Source organism: Psittacula echo (assembly GCF_963264785.1).
Source record: "Psittacula echo genome assembly, chromosome: 10".
Classification (NCBI taxonomy): Eukaryota; Metazoa; Chordata; class Aves; order Psittaciformes; family Psittacidae; genus Psittacula; species Psittacula echo.
Genome location: NC_137741.1, coordinates 9,284,869 through 9,308,778, shown reverse-complemented (window position 1 = coordinate 9,308,778; position 23,910 = coordinate 9,284,869). Strand labels below are relative to the sequence as shown.

General features: G+C 34.6%; 1 protein-coding gene across 1 annotated transcript in view; it reads right to left on the bottom strand.

Annotated features, from left to right (window-relative positions):
• Positions 1 to 23,910, bottom strand: part of WDR72 (WD repeat domain 72) — a gene marked incomplete at its 3' end in the record, with an annotated part of 102,713 nt that overhangs the window by 64,509 nt on the left and 14,294 nt on the right. Inside the window, exons 10-13 of the mRNA XM_080626499.1 lie at positions 23,468 to 23,710; positions 22,723 to 22,943; positions 21,190 to 21,385; positions 4,664 to 4,869 (exon numbers count right to left, since the gene is read on the bottom strand). Coding sequence (XP_080482625.1) covers positions 4,664 to 4,869; positions 21,190 to 21,385; positions 22,723 to 22,943; positions 23,468 to 23,710 — 866 coding nt within the window. The remainder of the gene's footprint in view (positions 1 to 4,663; positions 4,870 to 21,189; positions 21,386 to 22,722; positions 22,944 to 23,467; positions 23,711 to 23,910) is intronic.

Below are 23,910 nucleotides of genomic sequence, written 5' to 3'. Positions count from 1 at the left end.
TTGTTTCTTTTTTAAGCAGCTATAAAAATATAAACTTTGGCTTTCCTCCTAAGAAAATTCCTCTATTTCAGAAGCATCTTGACTTTACATATTTTGTTTAGAGCAGAGTATGTATGCAATAATGTAAGCGAATGTTAACTTAGTCACCAAGTTAGACTACCAATACTATGCATGTCAATTTAAAAAGCATTTAGAAGTGTTATAGTAACTGATACTTAGCTACTCTGGTCGTAAATATTTGTAAATCAAAATGAACTTTTACAGGTACTGCATAAATACTTAATTAGATATTTTGACTCTATTTTCTGCATACCATCCATTAATACAGAAATAACAGTATTTTAATAAATAGTTGAGTGGATATAACAAACAATAAATATACCTATCATTCCTATAAAACTTCTTATTTAAATAAACACTTCCCTGCCACCTCATCTTTGCCTTGCTTGTCTATGAAACAGAGTAAAAAATTCCCTTTTCTGGTCTAGCTCTTCAGTAGTATAATTCAGCAGTCCAGGGTTTACAAAAATTTTAGAATCTGTTCCTCCTCCAAGATTTTACCCAGAAGAAGTTGTAATTACATTACTGAAATAACTGGAAATATCAGTGCATGATAAACACAGATTTATATCAGATTTGTTTGTCTGAAAAGCTAGGAAACTCTGTAACATGAAAGGTTTCTGGAACATCAGGAAAACAATTCCCAGACATATCCAGCTTTTTATGTGCATCAATGAAATCCTCACATGATGCACTGAAGCATTTCAATCTTTTTTTAAACCAGTTTTTCACACAGCTCCAATTTTCAAATATAACTATGACTTAAAGGTATAATGAGAGCCAGTTCCATATCAACACCATGAGCACACGATCTAGTGTGTAGTCTATTGTAATTAAGACCAGTGATTCAATACCTATTGCTACTGGCCAGGTATCATAGCAACCTTGTGTCACTGACTACCGCTGTAAAACTGTTCAGCACCAGCAAGACTATGCTTCAGGAAAATCTACAATGGCACTACAGATTGTCAACATCTGTGGGGGCTGTTACAGGGAGAACAACAAAGAAATCTGCTTTAAAAACCCCTATGCTTCGAAAATTAACAGGGGTACTACAGTAGCACTATGAAAAATAAAAAAATAAAGAGGAAGGAAAGACCATTTTTTGTCATTCGTTACATAACTTATGCACCCACATCCTAGTATCCATCCATATGAGCTGGGAGTTGAAATAATGCTGCATTACCACATTGTTTATGTATTTCCACAAAGCAGTCTTTTTCTTTCTTACTAAACACAAACATCATTCATCACCAACATTAATCTGAAAATAAAACAGACCCACTTTTAAAATAATATTTAAACTTCCATAAATGAACTCTAGATAGTCTTGTATAAATCTGCAAAAAAAGAAAAAACAGGTTACTATGAACAAGAACCCAATATTGATTTTTCTGCGGTGCAGTAAAGCATCTCCATTCTATTTGGCTGCTGTCAAAGCCACTCTTTAACAGCTGGAGTCAAATTGCACTATTTACAGCAAGAGCCCTTGTCAAGTGGACCATAAGTATTCTAACAATACACTATTCAAATGGCACTTTGCCACACAAATTGCTGACTTGATGAATACCCTATGTCAATGACTAAGGCCAATATAAAAGTTTCATTTTTATGAGAGGTTCTACATTCACATATTAAGTAAAGCTTCCTTGAAAAACTATTAAGCTATATATTTTTGGTCTTTTGACATTGAAAATAATTAAAATCTGTTTAAATATATCAAGAGGATTTGACAACATTAATATGGATCTTGTGTTAACTGCATTTGTCACACTCATCTGTTATTGGTACTCCCACTGGCACGTGCAGTACAATAAAAGAATTAAAATGGTCAAAACACCATGAAATCAAAGCATCGGCTTTTGTATCTGTGATTTACATGATGACAAACGTTTTGAAAGAAAGCCTTTGAAGCTGGACTGCTATGTGAGGATATTTTTCTTTCTTCTTAGGATGGAGGAAAGAGACGGTTACTTTATAAATGTTATTTTGCCTTAAATATAATATAAATGATAAAACCATGCAACATTATACATTAAGAAAAAATGCTGAATCTTACTTTCTATCTTCATGTGGATCATCCCACTGTACAAAATAAGGATCACTCAAAAACATAATACCAACAGGACAAAACAGCTACCCCTTATTTTTTCTGTGACGAATCTTCTGAAATTGAATTCTTTAAAAAGAGACTAAAATTGACAGCTTTAAAAAATAATTAACAATTTAGCATTATTTTAAATTTCTAATACACAATTTGCAAAAGGAGCAAAATGATAATAAAATACTCATGGTACACATACATACTAAAGGCTTTTGGGAATCTGAAAATTTTATGCTAGTTTCACCTGTGTGATCATTATATGATTTTCAAAATGGTTTGGGAAATTGAACTCTGATACGCACAGAACTTTCAATAATTTCATGAGACTGGATTTCAAAATGGTAAAATACAATGACCCAGAAGAGTCAATACAGCACTTTCTGAAAAAACTGTTTCCTGAACAGGAACTAAGAAAACCAGCAGATTTCATAACCAGTCAGCAATAACAAAATAGTGTTAAAGGAAGCGTCAGAGCTCCACGCTCCTTTTGTGTAGCCTGCATTTGGACTTCTGGAATAGCATTAAAAGGACCTTCATTGTTATTGTCTTCTCAGATTTAGCTACACCCTATCCATTTAGCCTCCAGCATCTCCCACACTAATCTACAGAACCTGCTGTAATGGGGATGGAGTTGGGAAGAAAAGCTAGATGTAACGGATGACAGATTTTTGATGAATGCAAAGTGGTTTCCTAAGAATAGAACTTCATTTGTCAGGAAATTAGACTAAAATAACAGGACTATAATGACAAAAAGATGAAATAAAAGATATTTTGAAAGTCATAGGGAAGTCTAAGAGACATCAACAATATTCTCTCAATAAAAAGTTTTCAACTGATGACCTTTTCATCAAGTCCCAAATATGACAGTTTAAACAAGAAAATGGAATATTTTATTGTGAAGTCGGAGCAGCCAAGATGTTTCTCTGATGAAGTGCTATAAAATATTATTACAACTCCACTGTTGCCTATTGTGATATAAATCCCAAAGCATGTGAAACTTCACACTTGAAAATTTACCAAAGCCTATTTTCCTATATTCCATGAGCAGCACATTTTCTTTCCAGCCACTTTGTAAAAGCCAAGCAAGTTTTAATTTAACAAGTATGACCAAAACTACACTCCAAACACAACTATAACTTTTTCCGTTGTTCCTCTCTAAAAAGACAAGAAGAAACTATTCTTTTTAATGAACAGTGAGATCAGATTCTGTGTCAATGGCCAACTAGTGCACCATCTGCCCCACAACATGCTCAGCAGGATTACGCTCTAATAAGACTTTTCAGAAAATGGGATCAAACAGAACTTTAGAAATCAGACTAAGGTCACTAAAAGGTCAAAGATAAATATTAAGAGTTAAACAATAATTATTATAAACTCAAAGTTATATGTAAATTTGTAGATAACAATAAAAAAAGACTAGAAAACTGAAGAATGAGGACTTGGATTAAGCTATACTTTAACAGACAGAACTTTGGAATATCCAGTATTTAATTGACCATAATTAACAAAGTGAGAAAAAGGCCTGAGACCATTCTGGAGGCTGTTCACATGCAAGCTGAGGGAAAGCATGTTTTCATCTTTTTTTCATCTTTCAACTTATTTTGCAGACTTCGGTGACATTCCCATACTTGTGGGAAGATGTTTTTAATCTAAATTCAGGATTGAGGAACAGAAAACATAACTTTTTATTGCAGAGAACAGAACTCCCAAAACCCATTAATCAAAAGGTAACAAACACGAACAAACAAGACTGAGGCCCTATTCTTCAAGATACAGTCATATCAAGAGCTCACTGAATTTATCCATTCCTGAGGCACAAACAGGGTTTTGTAAAAGTATGTACCTTTATCTTCCAACCTAAATAAAGTAATATCCACCCAATTGAATTGAAAATCGTATTTCATTTTATACAGTTTTAATACTTTGAATTTAGCAAATACAGGTTTTTTAAATATCTACACATAACTGGAAAATATAGGTGTATGTAGGCTACAAACAGAATTACTACTGCATTTTCAACCTTCTCATAAGGTGCCTCTGTACTTGTTTTCTCAGCTTTTAACAGCACATAACACTTGTGTCAGCACAGTGTTTCCTTCTGTTCTTTCTCAAAGCAAAGAGAAATAGCACAACTTCCTCATCACTCACAATTTGGTTTAAGGACTTTTACCTGGAGGTTGTGAGGTTACTGCTAATAGGCGCAGTCATAAGCCAGAGGCATAAGGAAATAGGGTCTAACTGTGGGTGCAAAGTCTCTGAGAAAATAATTCTGAGATGATCTACTGGTGACCTTGCATAAAGCACTCTCACAGTCTTGCTCATTTGTTGTATGAAATAGGGTTGAAGATGTAAAACTGAGCCAGTCAGAACAAGCCTTTATAAACTTTAAAGCAAGCCTCCATACCACCTATACAGGACTACTTTCATTGAAGGTGAAAAAGTAAAGAATTTGAATCACAACTCATTGCTCTGGAGAAATGTTTTACTTTTCCTTCTTACCTTATCTGAAGATTTTTCTGTATGAGTGAGATTGTAAGAGACCATGCCATATTTATAAAAGCTAGAATGTTTGTATCCAGCATTTTTATTTCTTTTTGACTCCTGAGATACAGGAAGTAGAGCATCTGGCACCAGGTATTCTGAATCTTCAATGGCACTAAGAATTGCTTTTGCCGTTTCACCTGTTTCATGTCTTTCCAGTGTGCCTAGAGAAACGAAAACAGAAAATGCATTTTTTTTTTCATAAAAGCATACTAATTCATATTTCAGTGTAAGTATCACAGCATTAACTTAGTACCTTTCACGTGAGCAGATAAATCATGAAGAATTTACAGATGAGCCAACTAATTCCTCATTTTATGGACCTTAAAAATATAATTTTACACAAGGGTCTATTCTACAGCATTATTACATTGAAAAAACAAAACCTAATTTCTATACAAATCACTACAGCAAATACCTTATTCAGACAAGACGACACATGCATTGTGTATAATGTGTGAAGTCAGATGCAATTTTCAAAAGGAGCAAAAGAAATTCAAGACTATCACTTGCCCTAACTCTGCTCAAGAATCATTTGTTTTGTTTCCACAAAGCCCTCACAGAGCATCTGTATCATTAACAGTGTAAACAATAACACGCTTATGTAATATTTTAGTGCTGTCCTCTAGTGTTCTGGGTTACAAATAGCAAGGGAAAGCTCAAATTTTTCCTACCATTCCTAAAAACATTGTTACCTCTCACACTTTTTAAACACCTGAATATAGCACATGTATCTTAGCAGTTTGATTCCTTTAACTCTAGCCAATCTGGTTCCTTTAACTTTTATACAGTTTAGTTATAACTTTATTTAATAATAATTTTAGTAACAGCACTTTATAACTGACATTAAAGATATATAAACTGAGCTTAAATATATTTGAAATGAGCTCCTACTATATACTCCACATTTCCTATAGGAATTAAACCCATAAGAAATTGCTGAAACTGCATGTTTCCTATAAATATCAGAGATAAAAGACATGCGAAGGATTTTTAAAGTATTAAATATCTGCTGTAACGTGAAATGTTTTTTCCCTTAAGTTTGAATTCTTTGTAGCCTCAAGTAACACAACATGAATTTTCCCTTTCACTGCTACCAGAAAAAAATGTGTAACATTGAAGTTCTATCAGTAACACCTGCTAAAAATATTGGACTGGGATTGAGGGATCTCATACGGTAAGTGTTTGTGTGTATATGTGTATAAAAACTCTTCATCTGAAATTATTTCTTTGAAACTCATCCATTTCTGTTCACTGCAGTACCACCTCTGTTATTTACAGGGCCAAAAGTCCTTGAATTCAAAGCAATGCAACTGATTCTTTGTCCCCTACAATATCAATTGAATACCACAGATTACTACAATATTGCACTGAAAAACTAAAGATCAGCCCCAGTTGTTTTTAATATGTAACTTTCTTTATTCCTCCCCAGGATTTGGAGCTACTGTCAGGGATCATTAGAGAACTGAATATTTACTGGAAGGAAAGCTAGTTGCCCAAAGATCTTTACAGTTGGGATACCTACAAATATTGCAAAACAAACCTGGCTACGATGCTTCCAACATTGTAACATTTCAATACCTCAAACACAGAAGCTATTAATAGAAGCCTACAAGGAAAGATTATACAATTCATACTAGACATATGAGCAAACACACATCCTTAGAAGAATGAAAAGTGTTTTGCAGTGTTATGCCTGGAAATAATAGTCACAATAACAGTCACTCAGCTAATATTATTTTGGCATCTTCATATGTGCAATGTAGTCTTTCAAGCTGTAAGTATATCCTGTTTCATCAGAGAACCCACTTCATCATACAGAGCAAAAGATGAACAAAAATCACTAAAAAAAGTAGCTGTTCTCCCTTATTAAGTGTGAAGGACTAAGCTTTCCCTACCACCTTCTGCAGTAATTCACATACATATACACAAATATACACAATATACACATACATTTCCAAATATCACAAATAAACAAATACATATGTATCCTTGTTTTCTGTATCACTTGGTCTGTGTAATTCACTACCAGGAATACTGAAGTGCTTCAGAAAGACTATTATCATAATATCCTTGTAAAATTACTGTGTATCATTTTTATGGACAAGTATTAAAGGCAAATATAATTTTTAATCAATCCAAGAATTTTGAGGGCATGGTATGAAATTTCAAAGACCTGATTACATACTTTTTAGCATTAGACAGAACTTCAAAATATATTTTGCTAGCTTTAGATGCATCTATATGTGCACACCACCAGTCATACCCTTAGAGCCAGACTGTTATGTGGAAGATTACTTGAAAGATTCTTGTATACACAGAACATAATAATTAAGGCTATCATACTACAGTAGCAAAAGAGGATGAAATCATGTTTCTGTCACAAATCAAGATATGAGTTGCCTGACTTTTCATCCTCTTATACATGCATATATACTCAGGAGAAAAAAAAAAATAAAAATATATATTTAAGGCTTGCATTATTTTCCATATAACAGAGCTTATTCCCTGGAAATAGCTTCAGAGCCAAGTTTACAGCATCTAGTTGAACCAAAAATTTTTAGTATAAAGGAAAAGAAACAAATCAGAAGAAGTGGTAAAAATCACAGAAAAGGGGGACAGAAGCATTTAACCTTTGAAGACCATGGCCCGCATGACATAAAGAGGCAGTTTTGATGTACGTGAAAGCAAACTGATATTTCATACTTCACACGTGCACACATGTATCATTTCAAAATGCTGATAGATGTGCTTCTACATATTGTAGTCTTATGGATGCAAACAGAAACAACTGTCCATGTGTTACTGAACATTTCTGCTACCTACCGAACTCTCTTCTAAGTGTCAGCATCAGAATCATGCTTGTAGCAAGTGTAACATTCGCCATATGTAGCTCAGAGAAGAGAAAATTAACTACTTAATAATAAGAAAAAAAAAACAACCTTATGCATTCACACTGGGCAAGAGATAGGACTCAGCCTCTCACATGGAGTCACAATATTCACTGTTTCTGTTGGTTTTGGTTTTTTGTTTGGTTTTTTTTTTTAGCATATTTATAGGCAGAAAACAAGGCCCTGGACAACCAGCTTAGTTTCTTACTAACAGAAGTCTGTGATATCCCCAAATCAGTTTCAGAATTCCATGTTAAATTTTTTATATATCATCCACAACAGCTATCTAAAAATCTCTCACAAGTAGTACCTTCTAGAAAATGGTTCCTTTACAAAGCATGGTTGCTTGCATGCACCTCTTAATCATGGCTCTCTGTATCTGCGTATGTTTGTAGACATATGTACAGATTTCTGTGTACATAGAGTTCCAATAAAAGGGCACAAAGGGCATAGGGAAATGAGTGTGATGGAAAGGGGCGGGTATTACAAAGTATTTGTTATCCAATGTACTTTACACTTCTGAAGAGCCCAAAATACTCATTTGCAAACTGAGTAGGTGGCAGAGACAAAAATAGATATCTGTATTCTGTGATTCCTAAATACATATTTGAAAGAAACAAACAGGGAGGGAGAGGGGAATGTGTATATGTGACAATGACATTCTGACCACTTCAAGCAGTTAAAGGAATATTGGAGCAGGGTGGTTATTGTTCCAGGAAGTTATCTGTCAGGAACATTGTCTGTGATTTTAAAGGAAACAAAAATAAAGGAGTAAGAAAGGCAAAGCCTATATGGGAATACAGGACAGAGGACAGAAATAAAGACAACTCTGAAACCTGAATTATTTTAAACACAAATGCACCCAAAAGCTTTTGATTGGAGAGTATATCTAACAATGAATGAAAGGGAAAATACAGGGTTTTCTACATAGCAGTAACACCACTGCTATGACCCCCTAGTATACATACAAAATACAGGAAAAGAAAGTCTTTATCTCTCTAAAGCTGTGACCATGGCAACCAAGTCTCAGGAACAGACAAGAGTGGAGTATTTTACTCTCCTGGGCAGCTTTGGACCACTAGATGTGACTGGCTAGACTGTTAAAACATCTTATTCTTCTTCTAGACCAAATACTACAAATTGTGTCTCTTGGTGTTATCACTGTCCACACAGTTCTCTGGGTTCTGCTCTTACTGAACGATGCATTTTTACTGAGGAGGTCACACATATTATCCTGCCTCAAGACAAGGTATTCACTGATATCACATGACCTGTCATATCATCAGGCTCCAGTGCTTTCTGTTTGCTGTCACAGCTAAAGTATTGAAAATCCTCAATATTGCAGTACGGCTGTGACCTAGTAACTCAGCTGAATCTTACAGCGTAACAGTGATCTGTGAATGAAAAATGGTTTCAGAATTGATTTTATTTGAAAAGAGTATGTGGTCAAGAACAAATCCTTTCCTTTAATAGTGGCAAAATAAAAAAAAATAAATAAAAATCACCTTTTAGAACAAGTATCCTCTGTAATATTGTTTTATTTCCTCTCCAGATCTCCCTTTCCATAAATATACATTTCATCTGAAAAGAAATTCCCACCCACTTTCTTCTATGCTGCTGGAATCAGGCAAACAGAACTTAAGTTCCTTATCGGAAGACGCTTGAATTTCACAAGTCTACCATCTTGCTCCAAGACAGCTCTCAAACATTTCACTTGAAAGAGTTCTTTGAACTGCTAGTGCCTAACACTGTAGTATCAAATGGCCCACAGCAAATGGAGCAAACATTGCATTAAGTAAGCATATATATTTCTAACCAATATCCAACAAAACCAACTACATTCTATCAAATAGAAATAGGAGAGTTCAAACAAACACCAGCCTATTAAAATCTAACAACCTTTAAAGGAATATTTTGCATACAGGAATAGATTAACAAAGGAGATGCCCTGTGACTATAGCGCTGTATAGAGGAGCATGGAGAACATCTTGGCAGACCATCCTTGATGGTTTTTTGCATTTGGAAGATTTCAGTCTTGTGGCCCAACTGCTGTGCATTACAGACATTCTTCAGAATATACATTTTCAAAATAACTATTGTCAAGGTATCCTTTAGCTAAAGATGGCTATGAAGAGCATCACAAACTACCAGGATCTTATATATAATGAAGCCTTACAATATATAGGTAAAAAAAGCAGCTCTCCAATGCAGCCAAGTGCTCATCTCGGGATTTCTGCTGCAGATACAACATGCCAGGAAAAAAAGACATTAGAACTCCCCTGTTGTCTCCCTGACTCCATTTAAGATATTCTAAACAGCAAAGGACAATAATCCTGTAATAGGATTGTTGAAATACATTAAATCTGCTAAACTGAGCTGAATGGAAGAGCTTACAAGAGATGTGAGCAGTTTCTGCCTATTTCTTTATTATCACCTGAAACATGGACTGAGGATGAGAATCTTGCCCTTAATGTCTGGAATGAAAACCCTCCCTCATACAAGTTCTTCTTACCATGGCAATCTTCCCCATTTCCATTCTTCTATTTTGATTTGGTTTTTTTTTGTTTGTGTGTTTTTTGTTTGTTTGTTTGTTTTTGCTTGTTTTGTTTTTTTGTTTTATTGTTGTTTTAAATATGGATAATCTTACTTCATTATTAATAACAAAATAATGGAGATCAACTATCAGCTGTAGGAGACACATCCTAACATATACATCTACATTCCATACACGTTCCAGCTAGTATAAAGTACATAAAGGTATGCGTGCACATATGCATATGAATAGAAAGATACCTGACTACTCTCAGTATAAGGGTATGTCCTTAGCTTCTACAGACTAGGTGAGAGATGACACTGCTTTTTCTGAGACAGACTTTTCCAAGCTCCACTACCCTTTATTATTCTACATCAATAAGTAGTTACTGAACAATGACTCAAATTTAGAGAACTATAAAATATTCAAGTGCAAGCTACAGACTGACCTGATGTTTACATGTATAAAATATAAGATGCCGTAAAAAAGGCAAAACATTTGTCAGCCTTAAGATAAAGCTTAACTAATTAAAACAAAAAGCTCAAACAGCTTCTAAAGCATATATATTCATGCTTGCGACTTCTCATTCACATTTTCAAAATATGCTAACCAAGGTTTCTTCATCCTTTATGTGTTTTAGAAAGTGATTTAAGAGACAGTAGAAGATGCACAGAGAAACTACAGTAAACTGGTAACTTTCCATCTATCAGGTTATCATTTCATCATATATGTTATTTTCAACATACCTTGAATTTCTTTACAGAACTGCTTTCTTAGAGAAAGACTGTCTAAACCAGAAATAGTTGAATGTTGCATTGTGTTAATTGTTTAAAGTTACAATTACTCTTAGTCCAAGAAGTTATCTTGTCTCAGTTCAATACCGCACACTCGGCTTAACTCACTTCCTGCAGGTTTTCCCTTTTTCTAAGGACACTTCTTAAGCATGAAGGTGCAGGGGAGGAGAGAAATCAAGAAGATCTTAACCCACGTGGTGTCTGCCCTGACTATAAATGTTGACAGTCAGACCATGACCTAAGTACAGAAGAGCTAAATCACTAGAGCCTTTTTCCAAATATGAAAAGCTCCCTTCAGAGGAGTTACAAGCCTTCAATTAACTCCTCCTAGTAATGCAACAGGGTACTTAGTATTTGAGCCATAGCTTTGTAAAGGGCTATTCTTCATAGTTTCACAAGAGATGATGAAATCAGGTGCAATGTAAATGTTTAAGAGATCATTATTAGGAATATTGAGCAAGACCTGTTTGTCCTAATATGAGAGAGGAGTATGCACAAAAGCCTTGCTTTCCTATACTGTATTTTATAAATTCTAAAATGAAGGAAAGTTATCCGGTGGGTGTGAATTGAGTACGTGCAGAATCTGTGAGAATTTGTGGACTCGGGCATCAGACCCTACAGACAAACTTTCTTAGCCAGGAGAAAGTGAATAAAGAGCCTGTGAACAAATAACATAAAAAACAAACAAACAAAAACCCCCAAAACTCACAAAAACAAACAAACAAAAAAAAGCACGCAGTGAATTTCACAGACTTCCCAGATGCAGTTCCCAAAGACCCTAAAACAGATTTATACATCAATCCAGATCTTTAGTCCACGCAGAATTCATCAAAACCAGAAAGGAAGTGACTCCTATGACTTTGACCCTAGCTACACCACAGCCTTCAGCATATGAACTGCAACCACAGAATTCATTAACTAGGCCACACTCAAGTCTAATTCTGATCAATGACCTGAAGAGAAAAAGAGAAAAAGATGGAGACACAAAGGGAGAAAAAAGGAAAATGAGGAAAGATATCAAAAGAAACTCTAAATGACCAAATTTTTCAAGGACAAAACCATCACAGGAGAGTAATTATTGTTGCTTTTACAATAATCTAGGCATAAGTCCATAGCAAAATAATGACCATGTTTACAAGTTCTCAGTTTTTAGAGAGCTGATACTGAAACTCTGAAACTAATAGAATCAAGTTCTAAGAGTTTCATTAAAACTGTACAACTTATTTCCTCACAGCCACCTGATGAAACCTAAGCCTTAGTTATCTAGATAGTTCAATCACTAATTTCTTGGAGATGAAAAAAGAAAGAAGTTCAGACTGAATGAGGGTCTACTTAAAAAAGCAAACAAACACCCAGCCACACACAACCCCACACCTTACATGATACTTGTATAGATTTTATCAGAGATTTAGGAGACTTATTATTGTCAGCATCAATTACAAAAATATTGGAGCACACATAACTCTATACAAATTATCTTTTTAAGAAAGACGTGTCTGAAAGTGTTCCAGCATTTCTGACCATCAAAATGATCAACGGTTTGATCTATTACGCCACAATTGCTCATTTCATTTTCTGCACAGCAAGAATGATTCTGAAAATAGAAGAGCATTTACGTAACAGATCAAATTACTCAATGTGGCATTAACATCATGAGAAATATTTTCAGGGTATTTCTGAACTTATTCATTTTTTTCATACAGGTTTCTTTTGTAATAGAAGTGACCATACAGTTTGGTTTGACTAATGCTAGGCACTGCATATTTTATAAGGGGTGCCAATCTTAGTAAAAGCCTGTTTAAATTTACTGATACCTGTGTAGTTTTTAAGTGCTTGAGCTAAAGTTTTCCATGCTTGACTTCTACCTTAAGGTGGTGGGATTTTTTGTTTCTCAGCAAGTGTTTCAAATCATTTATCATCCATGTTAAGTCATGAAAGCACACAGGTGTTTCATAAAATCTTCATACCTTGAAGTATGGAATCAAAGCTGAACATCACACTTCTGTGAAACACACTGTCAATGCTGATGCCTTGTTCTCACTAGAGTGATAATTTTAATTGAAGCACCATTACTTTTTTTGTTTGGTCAAACAAGGCCTATACAGAACACATCCCATATACTGACATACACAGAATCAATCTTATTTCAGTCAATGGAAGTGACAGTCTTTCATTTACCTCTATTAAAAAAACAAGGTTTTTTAATACATGTTTAAAAAACATGTAGAAAATTGTGTATAAGAACCAACATCATGTTAGGTTTGCAAAGACAGGGAGTAATAGCAAAGAAAAACTTTGAATTGAGGTAGCAGGCACTTCTATGCAAGTGTCTGGTACACTGTATACATTAAAACACTTTTTAATATTATGTAACACCTAGAGCATCTTAATAATTATTCTATGGAAAGCACTGCCATTTGTAGGATTCCTGCTTTGTCTGGATGCAGGCATTAGAAACCAAGACAACTGATGCTTCTGCACTTAGCAGGAAAATAGCAGAAATATTGTTACTATGCACCCAGATAATGCAATAGCCAACATGGCAAAATACAAGAAAAAATGTATTCAAAAAAGGATACAATTAGGGCACAAACAGGGAAAACAATACACATTAAACAGTGAGGATAAAGCAATATTAACAGATATTTCTTTAGTTATTGTCCTCAGGAGTTCAGAGGTACATGGAAAGAAAACTAAATGCAGAAGTACAATTAGATTTAAAGGTTAAATTTCTTTTCCTTCAAACGCATTTCCTACATGTAGAGTTACACACTTTCCTTTGATAATTTGTTTTAATCTTTGTCACCTATAGCAATTCAATTTTATGTAGAAAATTTGAGTTGTCCTTTATTTTTTATTCAGTGCTCTGTATGTAATTAATTGGCATAGAATGTTACCAAGTAACTAAGGATCCATAAACAATTTGGAGGTGAGGTCAGTCACTGAATAAAAGAGCAGCCAAGCACGTACCATACTTAAGCTTTATAATCAAATACTTTATGAATTTTATTTCCCAGCAATGCAGATTTCAAGCAGGTACAGAAAAATCACCACAGCCATTAACTGAAACACAGATTAACTGCTAAAAATCACTATGATCACCACAGCTCTTGCATAGGTAGGAAGTACAATGTGGAAAAAACAGTACTGAATTCAAAAATTATATATAAATAATTTAAGCATTTTGTAAAAATCTGTTAGATATTTTCAATCAGAAAAATTAATGGAGTTCCTTGTTTCTGAAGGACTGGAGCCTTCAGAGTATTCAGTACTTTTGCAAAACTAATAAATTAGGTTTTGTGTATTAAAAAAAAAAAAAAAAAATTGTCCTTTTGTATGTGAAAAGCAAGACCCCCTCCCCAGGCCTGGGGCTTCAAATATGACGCAGTTTTTTGAACTTTGGTTTTAGAGCTCACAGACCATTTTTAAAAAACAGCTTCTACACAGTTATTGAAAAATTATAATGACACTACCACAATAACGTGTGAAAGCACCTTTACTGGTCTGCTGAAAAGGATCAGAAGAAGTTTCCTGCATTGTGGACACATTTCCCTTGTCACACGGGGTACTGTTTAGGCTGGCACTATGAATGCAAGTTAGTGGTATCTGCACTTGACTTTATTCCAATATAGCATATTAACAATAACAGTAGTGACAGTGTCATAGACAACAATGCAATAAGACAATCCCCAGTGTATTCAGATAAACAGCCTGTAAAATGATTAAGCCACCACATCTTCTCAAAAGGACTGTAAGCATACACTTATTTTTGACTATACAGGAGACCTGACCTCAGCAGAAATTCTCTTCAGGCATATGTTTCAAGGGGGTTTTAGTGTTGCAGCTAGCATCATGCAAGAAAGTTATCAAATTTGCACTCCCTGGTCGAGTATGAAAAAAAACAACATAGCCAATGTAAAGTTAAACATGTCTTATGATAATGAACAGGAAGTTCTATTAAATGATGTTATTATATTTTTAAACTCACACTAAGCATGTTGTAAAACAATAAAACAACAAGACTTGCAAGGCAATAGAAACAACAGGAAATTAGTAGACAATTCATTCTGCAAGTATGATGAACTTCACAGAATAAAGTCATATTAAGCTAGTACTAATTGAAAGGCTAAATCTACCTCTGATAAATGGAGATTGCTATCTCTGAGCAAGGAAGATTGCTCTTTAAATTCTACCCATTCTTTCCTTGCTCTGAATACATATTAGCAATGTGGCTGTGTAGATATGTTACCATATGCTGTACACAGCAAGTAAAAAAGCACTGATCCTTTTATTACTATGTATTATCATACTGATATTTACCTTTAAAAAAAAAAAAAGCAAAGAGACCAACTGCTTAGGAAAATGTAAAAGCAATACAGGTAACAGTTAATTTCCTTATTGAAGTGGATTTCAAGTGGTGGCTAATGGAAAAATATTCCGGACTTTAATTAGAATAAAATTTGTTATTGATTTTCATATTTGTCTTCTAGCACACATAAGTTTGGAACATATCCTGTACACATGCTATGTTAATATTCCAAATGTATTATTAGATCAATATTTATTGTCATGGGAAGATATTCTACTGTAATGGAAAGTTGCCTTATCTGCATATTAAAATTTAGGTAAATACAGTAAACTACACAATTAAGTCATGGCTTCTGTTGTGGGTTGTTTTGTTTGTTTTTTTTTTTTTTTTTCCCCGCACTACCTCCCATGCGTGTGTAATAATGAAATTTAAACTTAGAATAATTTTTTTGTTCCAAAGGACTAAAAGGCTAAGGCTGAATTTATCTTATTCTAGACCTATAATAGCAGCAGGGAGCAAATTATGCTCCCCTCCCTCCTCCTCCTCCTCCTTTAGACTCCCCTTGTAGTTCGTGGGGAAAAAGACTTTTACTTATTCCTACTTCCTTCTGCTCATTATAAAACCAACAGGAACAACTAGACCATAGATAGAGGACTTAAGTATAAATAGAGTTCTTAAGTACAGATAGAAATCTCAAGTTAGATAAGGTAAATTTCCCTTGAAGTCAACTACACTCATGGTATTTAACACATTTCAGCATAAACTATGCTGAAATGCTTATTTATTTGGACTAAAGGCAGCACATAAATCTCTGGTAACCTTCCATTCACTACGTAAAATAAGGTACCTTTGGCAGTCTCATGAATAGAGGGTACAACAAATTCTACATGAAGTAGTACTAGTTTGGATTTTAATCTGTGTGACAATGTTTCTCCCACCACAAAGTATAAAAACCTATTATGAAAGCCAAATAAAAGACAAACATTTATAAAACTTCAGAATGTTTTCTGAAAAAGTACATCAGCCCCTGTCACAGGAAATTGGACAATGAACTGTTCTGTATAATGGAGTCTTTCATCAGCTTAAGGGGTCTGCTCCTTAATTACCTGATGGAAGAACAGTTTTGAAGCTAAACTGGTATAACTGAGAGGCAGTCATAGGTACTAGATGCCCCTTAACTTTTGTTATCTGTCAAATTCAAGAAAATTATTGCTGACTCTACACCAGTGTAAATACTGAAATATTCATGGAAATTCTTGAACCCACAGCCTGAAGTTACGCACAGACTGGCTGTTCTCCCAGTTATCCATTAACTCCAGTACAGTAACACTGTTTTTTGTTTTTTTTTTTAACTGCAAACAGTGATACAAGTCTGACAAAATCAGGTCCTGCCCTTTCACTTAAAGAGTCAAAGCTTCAGTCATGAAGCTAACTGCATAGCCAGAAGAAAACCACTTTTTGACTACAGAAACAATAAAAGTTTATATTATGTCCATTTCCATAATGGAATCCAAGCACAAGGCTACCACTACTCTTCATCCTAGTTAACAGTTAGGGAATACGCTTGCAGGTATAAGCAAGTGGTACTATGCCCAGCTGCCTGTTCACTTGCCAACAGACGAAAATCATAATGAAAGGCTGCCGTGTTTCTGGAGAGGTTTGTCTGTAACGCTGTGTACAGCTTTCCCATGTATCTGAACAATATTTCAGTGCCACTTGGGCAGACAAAGTACCTACATAGCTCTTGATCTGGGTCAGGCCAATTTCAAGGATCAACACCATGACCTCTTGTGTTCTCCTGCAATACAGATATAATTCAACATTAAACCAACTACACTACGTGCTAGTAGGCTTTCCCAGGTATTTACCCTAGATGGCATCTTTTAGTCAGCAATACCTGACTGGAATAAAAAAAAAAAAAAATAAAAAAAAATATCTGTTACCTGCTTATGCAGCAAATAACTACATCCTTTCTTGTGTTACAGCTGTTTTCCTTCAGAGGTGGTGATTGTAACTCTTATTCCTGCTTGATACTAGTAAAAGAAGATATACAAACACCAACTAAAACCCACACTTTTAACTATCTGCATCTTTTCCGAGAATGCAGTAGATATGAACAGTGGCATCAATTTTAATTCCTCTAACTTTGAAGTAGGCAACATTTTTACATCTGACAGTTACAATATACCCTAATTTTTGTCTCTGTGGTACCACTGCAATGCTACATTATTAAATTTCACTGATGTATAAAGAATTCACTATACTTTAGCACAAAGTTATCCAACTGTACTAAATAAAATTGCATTAAAGATGTAATTCTGTCTCCAAGCCCTTCTTTAGGCTGCCTTGGTCATTGTATGGTCATAGAAGCTATTAGTTCTTATGCTGTTGAGTGCAAGAATTTACATCTCTATAGAATTAATGAGTCAAAATCATTTTTCATATTATTAAGCACATGCAGCAGCACTGAATTTACTCCACAGTATTTACTGTCTGGAAATCTAGGAAAGAAATTGTTTGTTTAACTGAAGAACCCCACTGCAACATGCTGTGCAATGTATCCCCATTGTCAGGAGTTAATTCAAAGCCACCACGTACAGAACTGCCGTTTCTACACAGATAGTTCTTTATATCAACAACCAAAAGTTTCAGTTTGAAGATGACAAGAGTGAATTATTTAGCAATTATTTACTTAGCTCCAGAAGTCTGCAATACTTGTAACCTGTCAGTACCATTTCTAATTAATATTACACATTCCTGAAGTAATAATAAATGGCTGAACAAGTTAAAAGCTGAGAACTTGCGCAATTGGTCTTTTTTTAGATGTGGGATATATTTCAACCTTCAAAATTTTTACTAGAATACACACTTGACACAAAATATCTAGACAAAAGAAAAAAAAGATATCATGTTTACCTCAAAAGTGTGAAAGTACAAGACACAAGCCCCCTTAGTGCACAATAAAAGCACGATCCTGTTGTGCATCCTCCTGCAAACACTAGTGCACAAGTCCTACTACAGGTATGCCTTGATATGAAGTAGTGTTTCTTCATGCTGCCCCTACAGCTCTAGAAATAAGCTTTGTTACAAATTCAACTTTTAAATTTATTTTCTGTAATATGATGAATTAAATTATACTCTCTCAAATCATTAACATAGGTCTTCTGGCTTGAATTTTGGGTGGGGGTTTTCAGTTTGGTTTGGTTTTGTTTTGGGTTTGTTGGGGGTTTTTTTAAGAATATAAAGTGTTGCATTGACATTCTATGTGGTCTGAGTCCCTTTATAATCCAATGTCTTTTCAAAAGACATATGAAGACTTGCCACCTTGTCAACTTTAACCTTAACTGACATCATAGGAGCACCCAAGGAACTGTTGCACTGTAGCCTACAAATATAACAACAGCACAGACTATGAGGAATCCATGACATATATATATTGCAGAAGCATGTATGAAAAATAATCATTACATGCTCAAGTCTGTTTTAAAGCTTTAGTATCTAATCTATTTCCTTTTTTAAAGAAAGTGATTAAGTTCTGATAGAGAGTAACTGATGAAAATCAGTTTCAAATTATAGCTATGACAACAGAATTATAAGGAAGCAAATTCTGTTTGTGCCTTATTACACTTATGTGCTCAATTTTATTGTAGAGTTTCAAATGGATGCTAATCCTTTGGTCAAAAATTACTCCACTAGAAACGCTAATTAACGTGTAAGTACAATCACCTTCAAGGATGCCTCACTCTCAAATTGATCTGTACTTAGGAAACAGCCTACCTACAGTTACATTTTTTTGAGAAGTATCCCTTTTAGCTGTGAAATAAAAGAAATCATCTGATATCAAGGTTTCCCACAACTAAATTTCTCAACTGTTTTCAACATCAGTTTTAAAAGAGCAATGAAGACGTAGACAGAACAGCCGAAAACTGGTGGCATCTTTAAAAGCTTTTCCATAAAAAAGTGTGTATTTGTTAATGATTGCTGAACATTTAGACGCCTGCTCTCATTTCCCTTAGTTACAATAAGAATCTAGTATAATATCTTTCTATCCTACCTTTAACAGTTTACCACTAGTAAAGGTGACTTTCTGGCAATTGCTACAGAACAAGCAGGTAGGCAATCAAATTAATTTCATATTTTTGCTTTTTGGTAAAGGGGCAGATAAATAGTATACATAGGGGAGATAACATATAGTATATATAGGGGCAAACATAACAGTATAACATCTTATACTGTTAACAGAAATACTATTTACATAGAAAAAGTGTGTGCTGCCATTACAGGGGGGTAAATAATCACAAGATCTAGTAATACCTTCAGGTGCAGAGAACACATTGGAGAGGAAGCATTCTTCCTTTAGAGGGAGAAGAAAAGAGGAGAGGAAAATAGCAGTTTGCAATATTGCAGATGTGCTGATGGAGACTAGTAAAATGAAGGGTTTAAAGGAACAACAGGACAGGAAGAAAGATCCCAAGAGTGTATCATTCCACAAACCCTTCAAAAAGAGGATTGAGCAGAAGGGTAGAACCCATTCCCCCTCCTGACAAGAGAAAATGCACAGAAAACGTCATGCACCTAGATAAATACCGGAACACACATAAGAAGGATGATAAATATTTATCAGAAAACAGAAATCAAAGTTATGCAGGAAGCAACAACAAATAAAAGCAGCATAACAAGTTTAGAGTACCCTAACTCAAAGTCTAATGTTTACTTTTGAAAATTTTACCTTGTATTGTTTTTCTCAGCACTGCAACTAAAGCTAAAATTCTAAGCAAAGCCGTTATACAGTCACTCAGCAACAGTAAGACACCAAAGAAAAGTAAGCACAACACTGCATACAACAGTTGTACCTTCCTTTCTGTGTTTTTCAACAGAGTTAGAAAGAATTTTTAAATCTCAAAATGCAACGCAAAAATGAGAACTTCATATTATTTACTAGCTCTAAAAAAACCATACAGTGTAAATCCACTTTTTTTTTTTTAACTGACTAGAATTGTTAGGTCAATTTCATTTTATTCTAAACCTTTTTATTTAAAGCAGCAATTCAGTACATTTGAGGAAAAAATAAGCACCAGAAGGCATTTCCTATGCCAGCTTAATAATATTACATAGCTTACTAACACAATAGGCTTGTAATTTATGCTAAACTCATTTTGCAAAGTCCTTCATTAAATGCAGATATATTGTACTTTAAGCCAAGGGACATTTTTGTCCCAAGCAGATAGCCTAGACAGTGTGTTATAACAACCTGCAAAGTAAATTGTGATCTCATTAGTTAAACTGTGTTTTCATACAGTATTAATATGCTGTGCATTTCAGCAGTTCTATACTCCTCCCTCCCAGGGTACAGCTGAATCACACGGAAACACTGCATTGTAATTGTGTAGTTCCATCACAGCTCCTAGCTATTCTATCTGTCAAAGTTCAAGTAACTACATTTATTACACTTGTGAATCAGCAAATCACCTGGGAATCTACAGTTTAACCTGCAACACCCAGCTTTAGTTTTCCTGACTACATAGTTGTGAGCTTTGCAATTATCTTCCTCAATTAACTGATTATCAACTAACTTCCAAGGTTTCTCAGATTATGATTTTGCTAAAGAAAGCAAAACTTCACCTTCTCATTTGGGATTGTTAGGACTGAAAATTTAATTCTAATTACTAAAGAAAGTAACATTTCATTTATAGCTTCTAGAAATCATCTCCTCAATTCATTGTTATGGCAGTTAAATCACTTGGATTGTCAGGATATGACTTAAGCTTGTATTGCATTTTATTAATGACATATCTCAAACCATACAAGGATTTTATTTCTTGCTTGTTTATATAAATAAACTAATATATTCAATGGGGTGGATTTCTGCTTTGGCCTTTTATAAATTAGGTTTGTATAACACCACATGACAAACAAAACTTCAGGAAAGTAAACAAAAAATCTCTCTGTGTTTTTACCTGTTTCAATTTCCCAAATATAAACCGAATTGTCCTCGCATCCAACAATTAGCAGATTTTCAACAGGGTCAAATTTTATCTTCTTCACAGGAAACAGATGCTTTCTGGCATGTAAGAGACACACTCTCTTCTGAAGGTGTAGAATTGCTACAGAGTGATCACTGCACACACAACACACTATACCATGGTCTTTTAACTGTAAAATAGAAAGAACTTCAGTTTCAACGCTGTAACCAGTCACAATCACATCACTTCAATAAGCCTCATACAAGTTGCCCAGTGATTTCTTTCCCAGAACATACTCACTTTAGAAAATGATGTTTTATTTCAAGCCTGTATCCCCAAACTTGTTTTTAACAGGCTAAATGTACAACTGATCTCCTGAAAGGAAAACATACTATCTCCCCTCTCTTTTTCAATTAAAAAAAAGAATTGAAACACTTTTGATTCATAATACTTTGCCTACCAAAGCAGTGATTACATAACCAAATATACAGTAGCAGTTCTAGAAGAAAAGGTATTAAAAAGTTACCTTTAACCAAACTGCTGTTCATGTAACAAATCATGTCAGGTCTTATGACACAAAAGCCAAGAGTAATGTATTTCTAATTAAAAATTGGGTGTGTTACACCACATGGATCTGATTCTGCAAAGCCTTCCTTTCCATACCTGCAAGTAATTTTTGGTGACACGTAAAGGAATTCACCCTATGGAAAGATTCATCCCTGTAAAGAAAATTGAAACACCACCCAAACAGGCATTAAATCCTACCTAGTTTTCAGAAAAAAAGGCTAAAGGAAGCCTTACAAATATTAAGAAATTACACCATTGCAAAACATCTCACGGATTATTTAATATTGGCATGTAAGTGAACTCTGAGTCAACCTTAAGTATCAAATATGATTTCACCGGCTTTCTAAGAGGAAAAAGATGAAATCCCTATCCCCTAGAAAACAGCGAGGGCAGGATTTGTTCCATGAATTTTCATACTGCATTCACTACAATAAATATAACATTTTATTACAAAATTCACTTAAAATATACAAAATTATTCTGAATCTGATAAACCACAAAAAATACATATGCAAAGGACCACAAGGATGTGTTAAGATCCAAAATCAACCATACACATTTAGATTAAAATACTATTGGTCCAAATCTTTCCTTACTATGTTCTAACCCCTAGCCTTACTGATCACACTTTTAAACTTCAGAAGTTAGGACATAATCAGATTAACATGTAGACTGATATGATATTGAGAACAGTGACTAGAACGTAAAGAGCTTCAATTTAACATGTCACACGTTTGGGATCATTTTTCTTAATCACTGATGTTAAACTTATAAGAAATCAAACCCCTGAAATTAAAAGCAACTTTCAAACAAGATAATTAATGAAATATAAATTAAGGATAGAGCTCTCAAGGATAAAAGTATTGACAGATGGTTTTCAATCTTATATACACACATATCTAGGATACTTTTTTTGTTTGGTTTTTTTTTTTAGACATAATTTATTATGCTTTTACTTACTTTATAGTTTTCTGGAGATCGCAAAAGCTCTGTCACTGGACCAGCTTGCAGACTAAATTGGTGTAAGATGCCTCCAGTAAATATATCCCAGCAGATCACAACAGAATCCTGGCCCCCTGATAACAGCCAGCTTGGATCAAATCTTACTGATTTATCATGTGGATAAAGTAAACAAGTGACTCTGCTACTATGACCATTCAGAACCTTGTAAGGTACATTATCTGAAACAAGGTGGTACATAAGTTATTTCTGCTCTTTAAGAATAGGAGTTCTATATTTTATAGTACATTTCATAAAATGTCAGGAGACTCAGAAGACTAAATACAATTCTTTACATTGGATCAAAGAATTTCAAACATTCTTAAAATGAGGACAGCAACCTGCACTCTGAACTTTATTACTCAGTTGTACCCTTTTTATTCCTTCAGTAGAATGATCTTTTACAGAGGTAAAAGACAAAGATGTCATGATATGGGCAGTAGTTTTTTCATATATCTCACTTGCAGGTGACTCCATCCCCACAGCCATTCCAGGACTCCTAACAGAGCAAAGCACCTTAGTAGTACTAAGCTGTGATCAGTTAAAGGGGAAAGGAACATCCTCATCTTTCATTTTCCCCATTCAACCCCTTACCACCACCCCTATTTTTCAGAGATTTTTTACAGGGTTCACTGGAGGGGATGTCAGAATTAGGCAGTCACCTGTGCTTGATTAAGATTAATTCAAACAAACTCTTAAAACTTACCTTTCAAAGATGCATTTTCCAAAAGCCTTGCTCTTGCAGTGTTTAAACCGAGCGTTACAAAAATTTTCCCATTTTCACATCCACACACAAGCTTATCGAGACTGGGTATGTATACAGAGGAACTGACAACTGCACTTTCGATTCCATCTTTAGATGCACAAAGATGATCAATAATGCCCTCTGACTTTGAATGTTGTTCACCAAAATTATCCTGAAGACTCCATGTTGCTGTAATTGGGATCTCTAGAGGGTGTGGGAAATAAGGCAGGGATTTATTTTTTTTTTTTTTTATTCAAACCACAATAAAAATCCAACCAAAGGAAAATATTTTTTTGTCTCTTCATCAGTTCCCCCAACTTATCCTTTGTGCAGCCTAGGGACAAAGTCAGTAGGTGCTATTCCAACACTAGATTACATCTCACAAAGCCCCTTCTTTTATACCT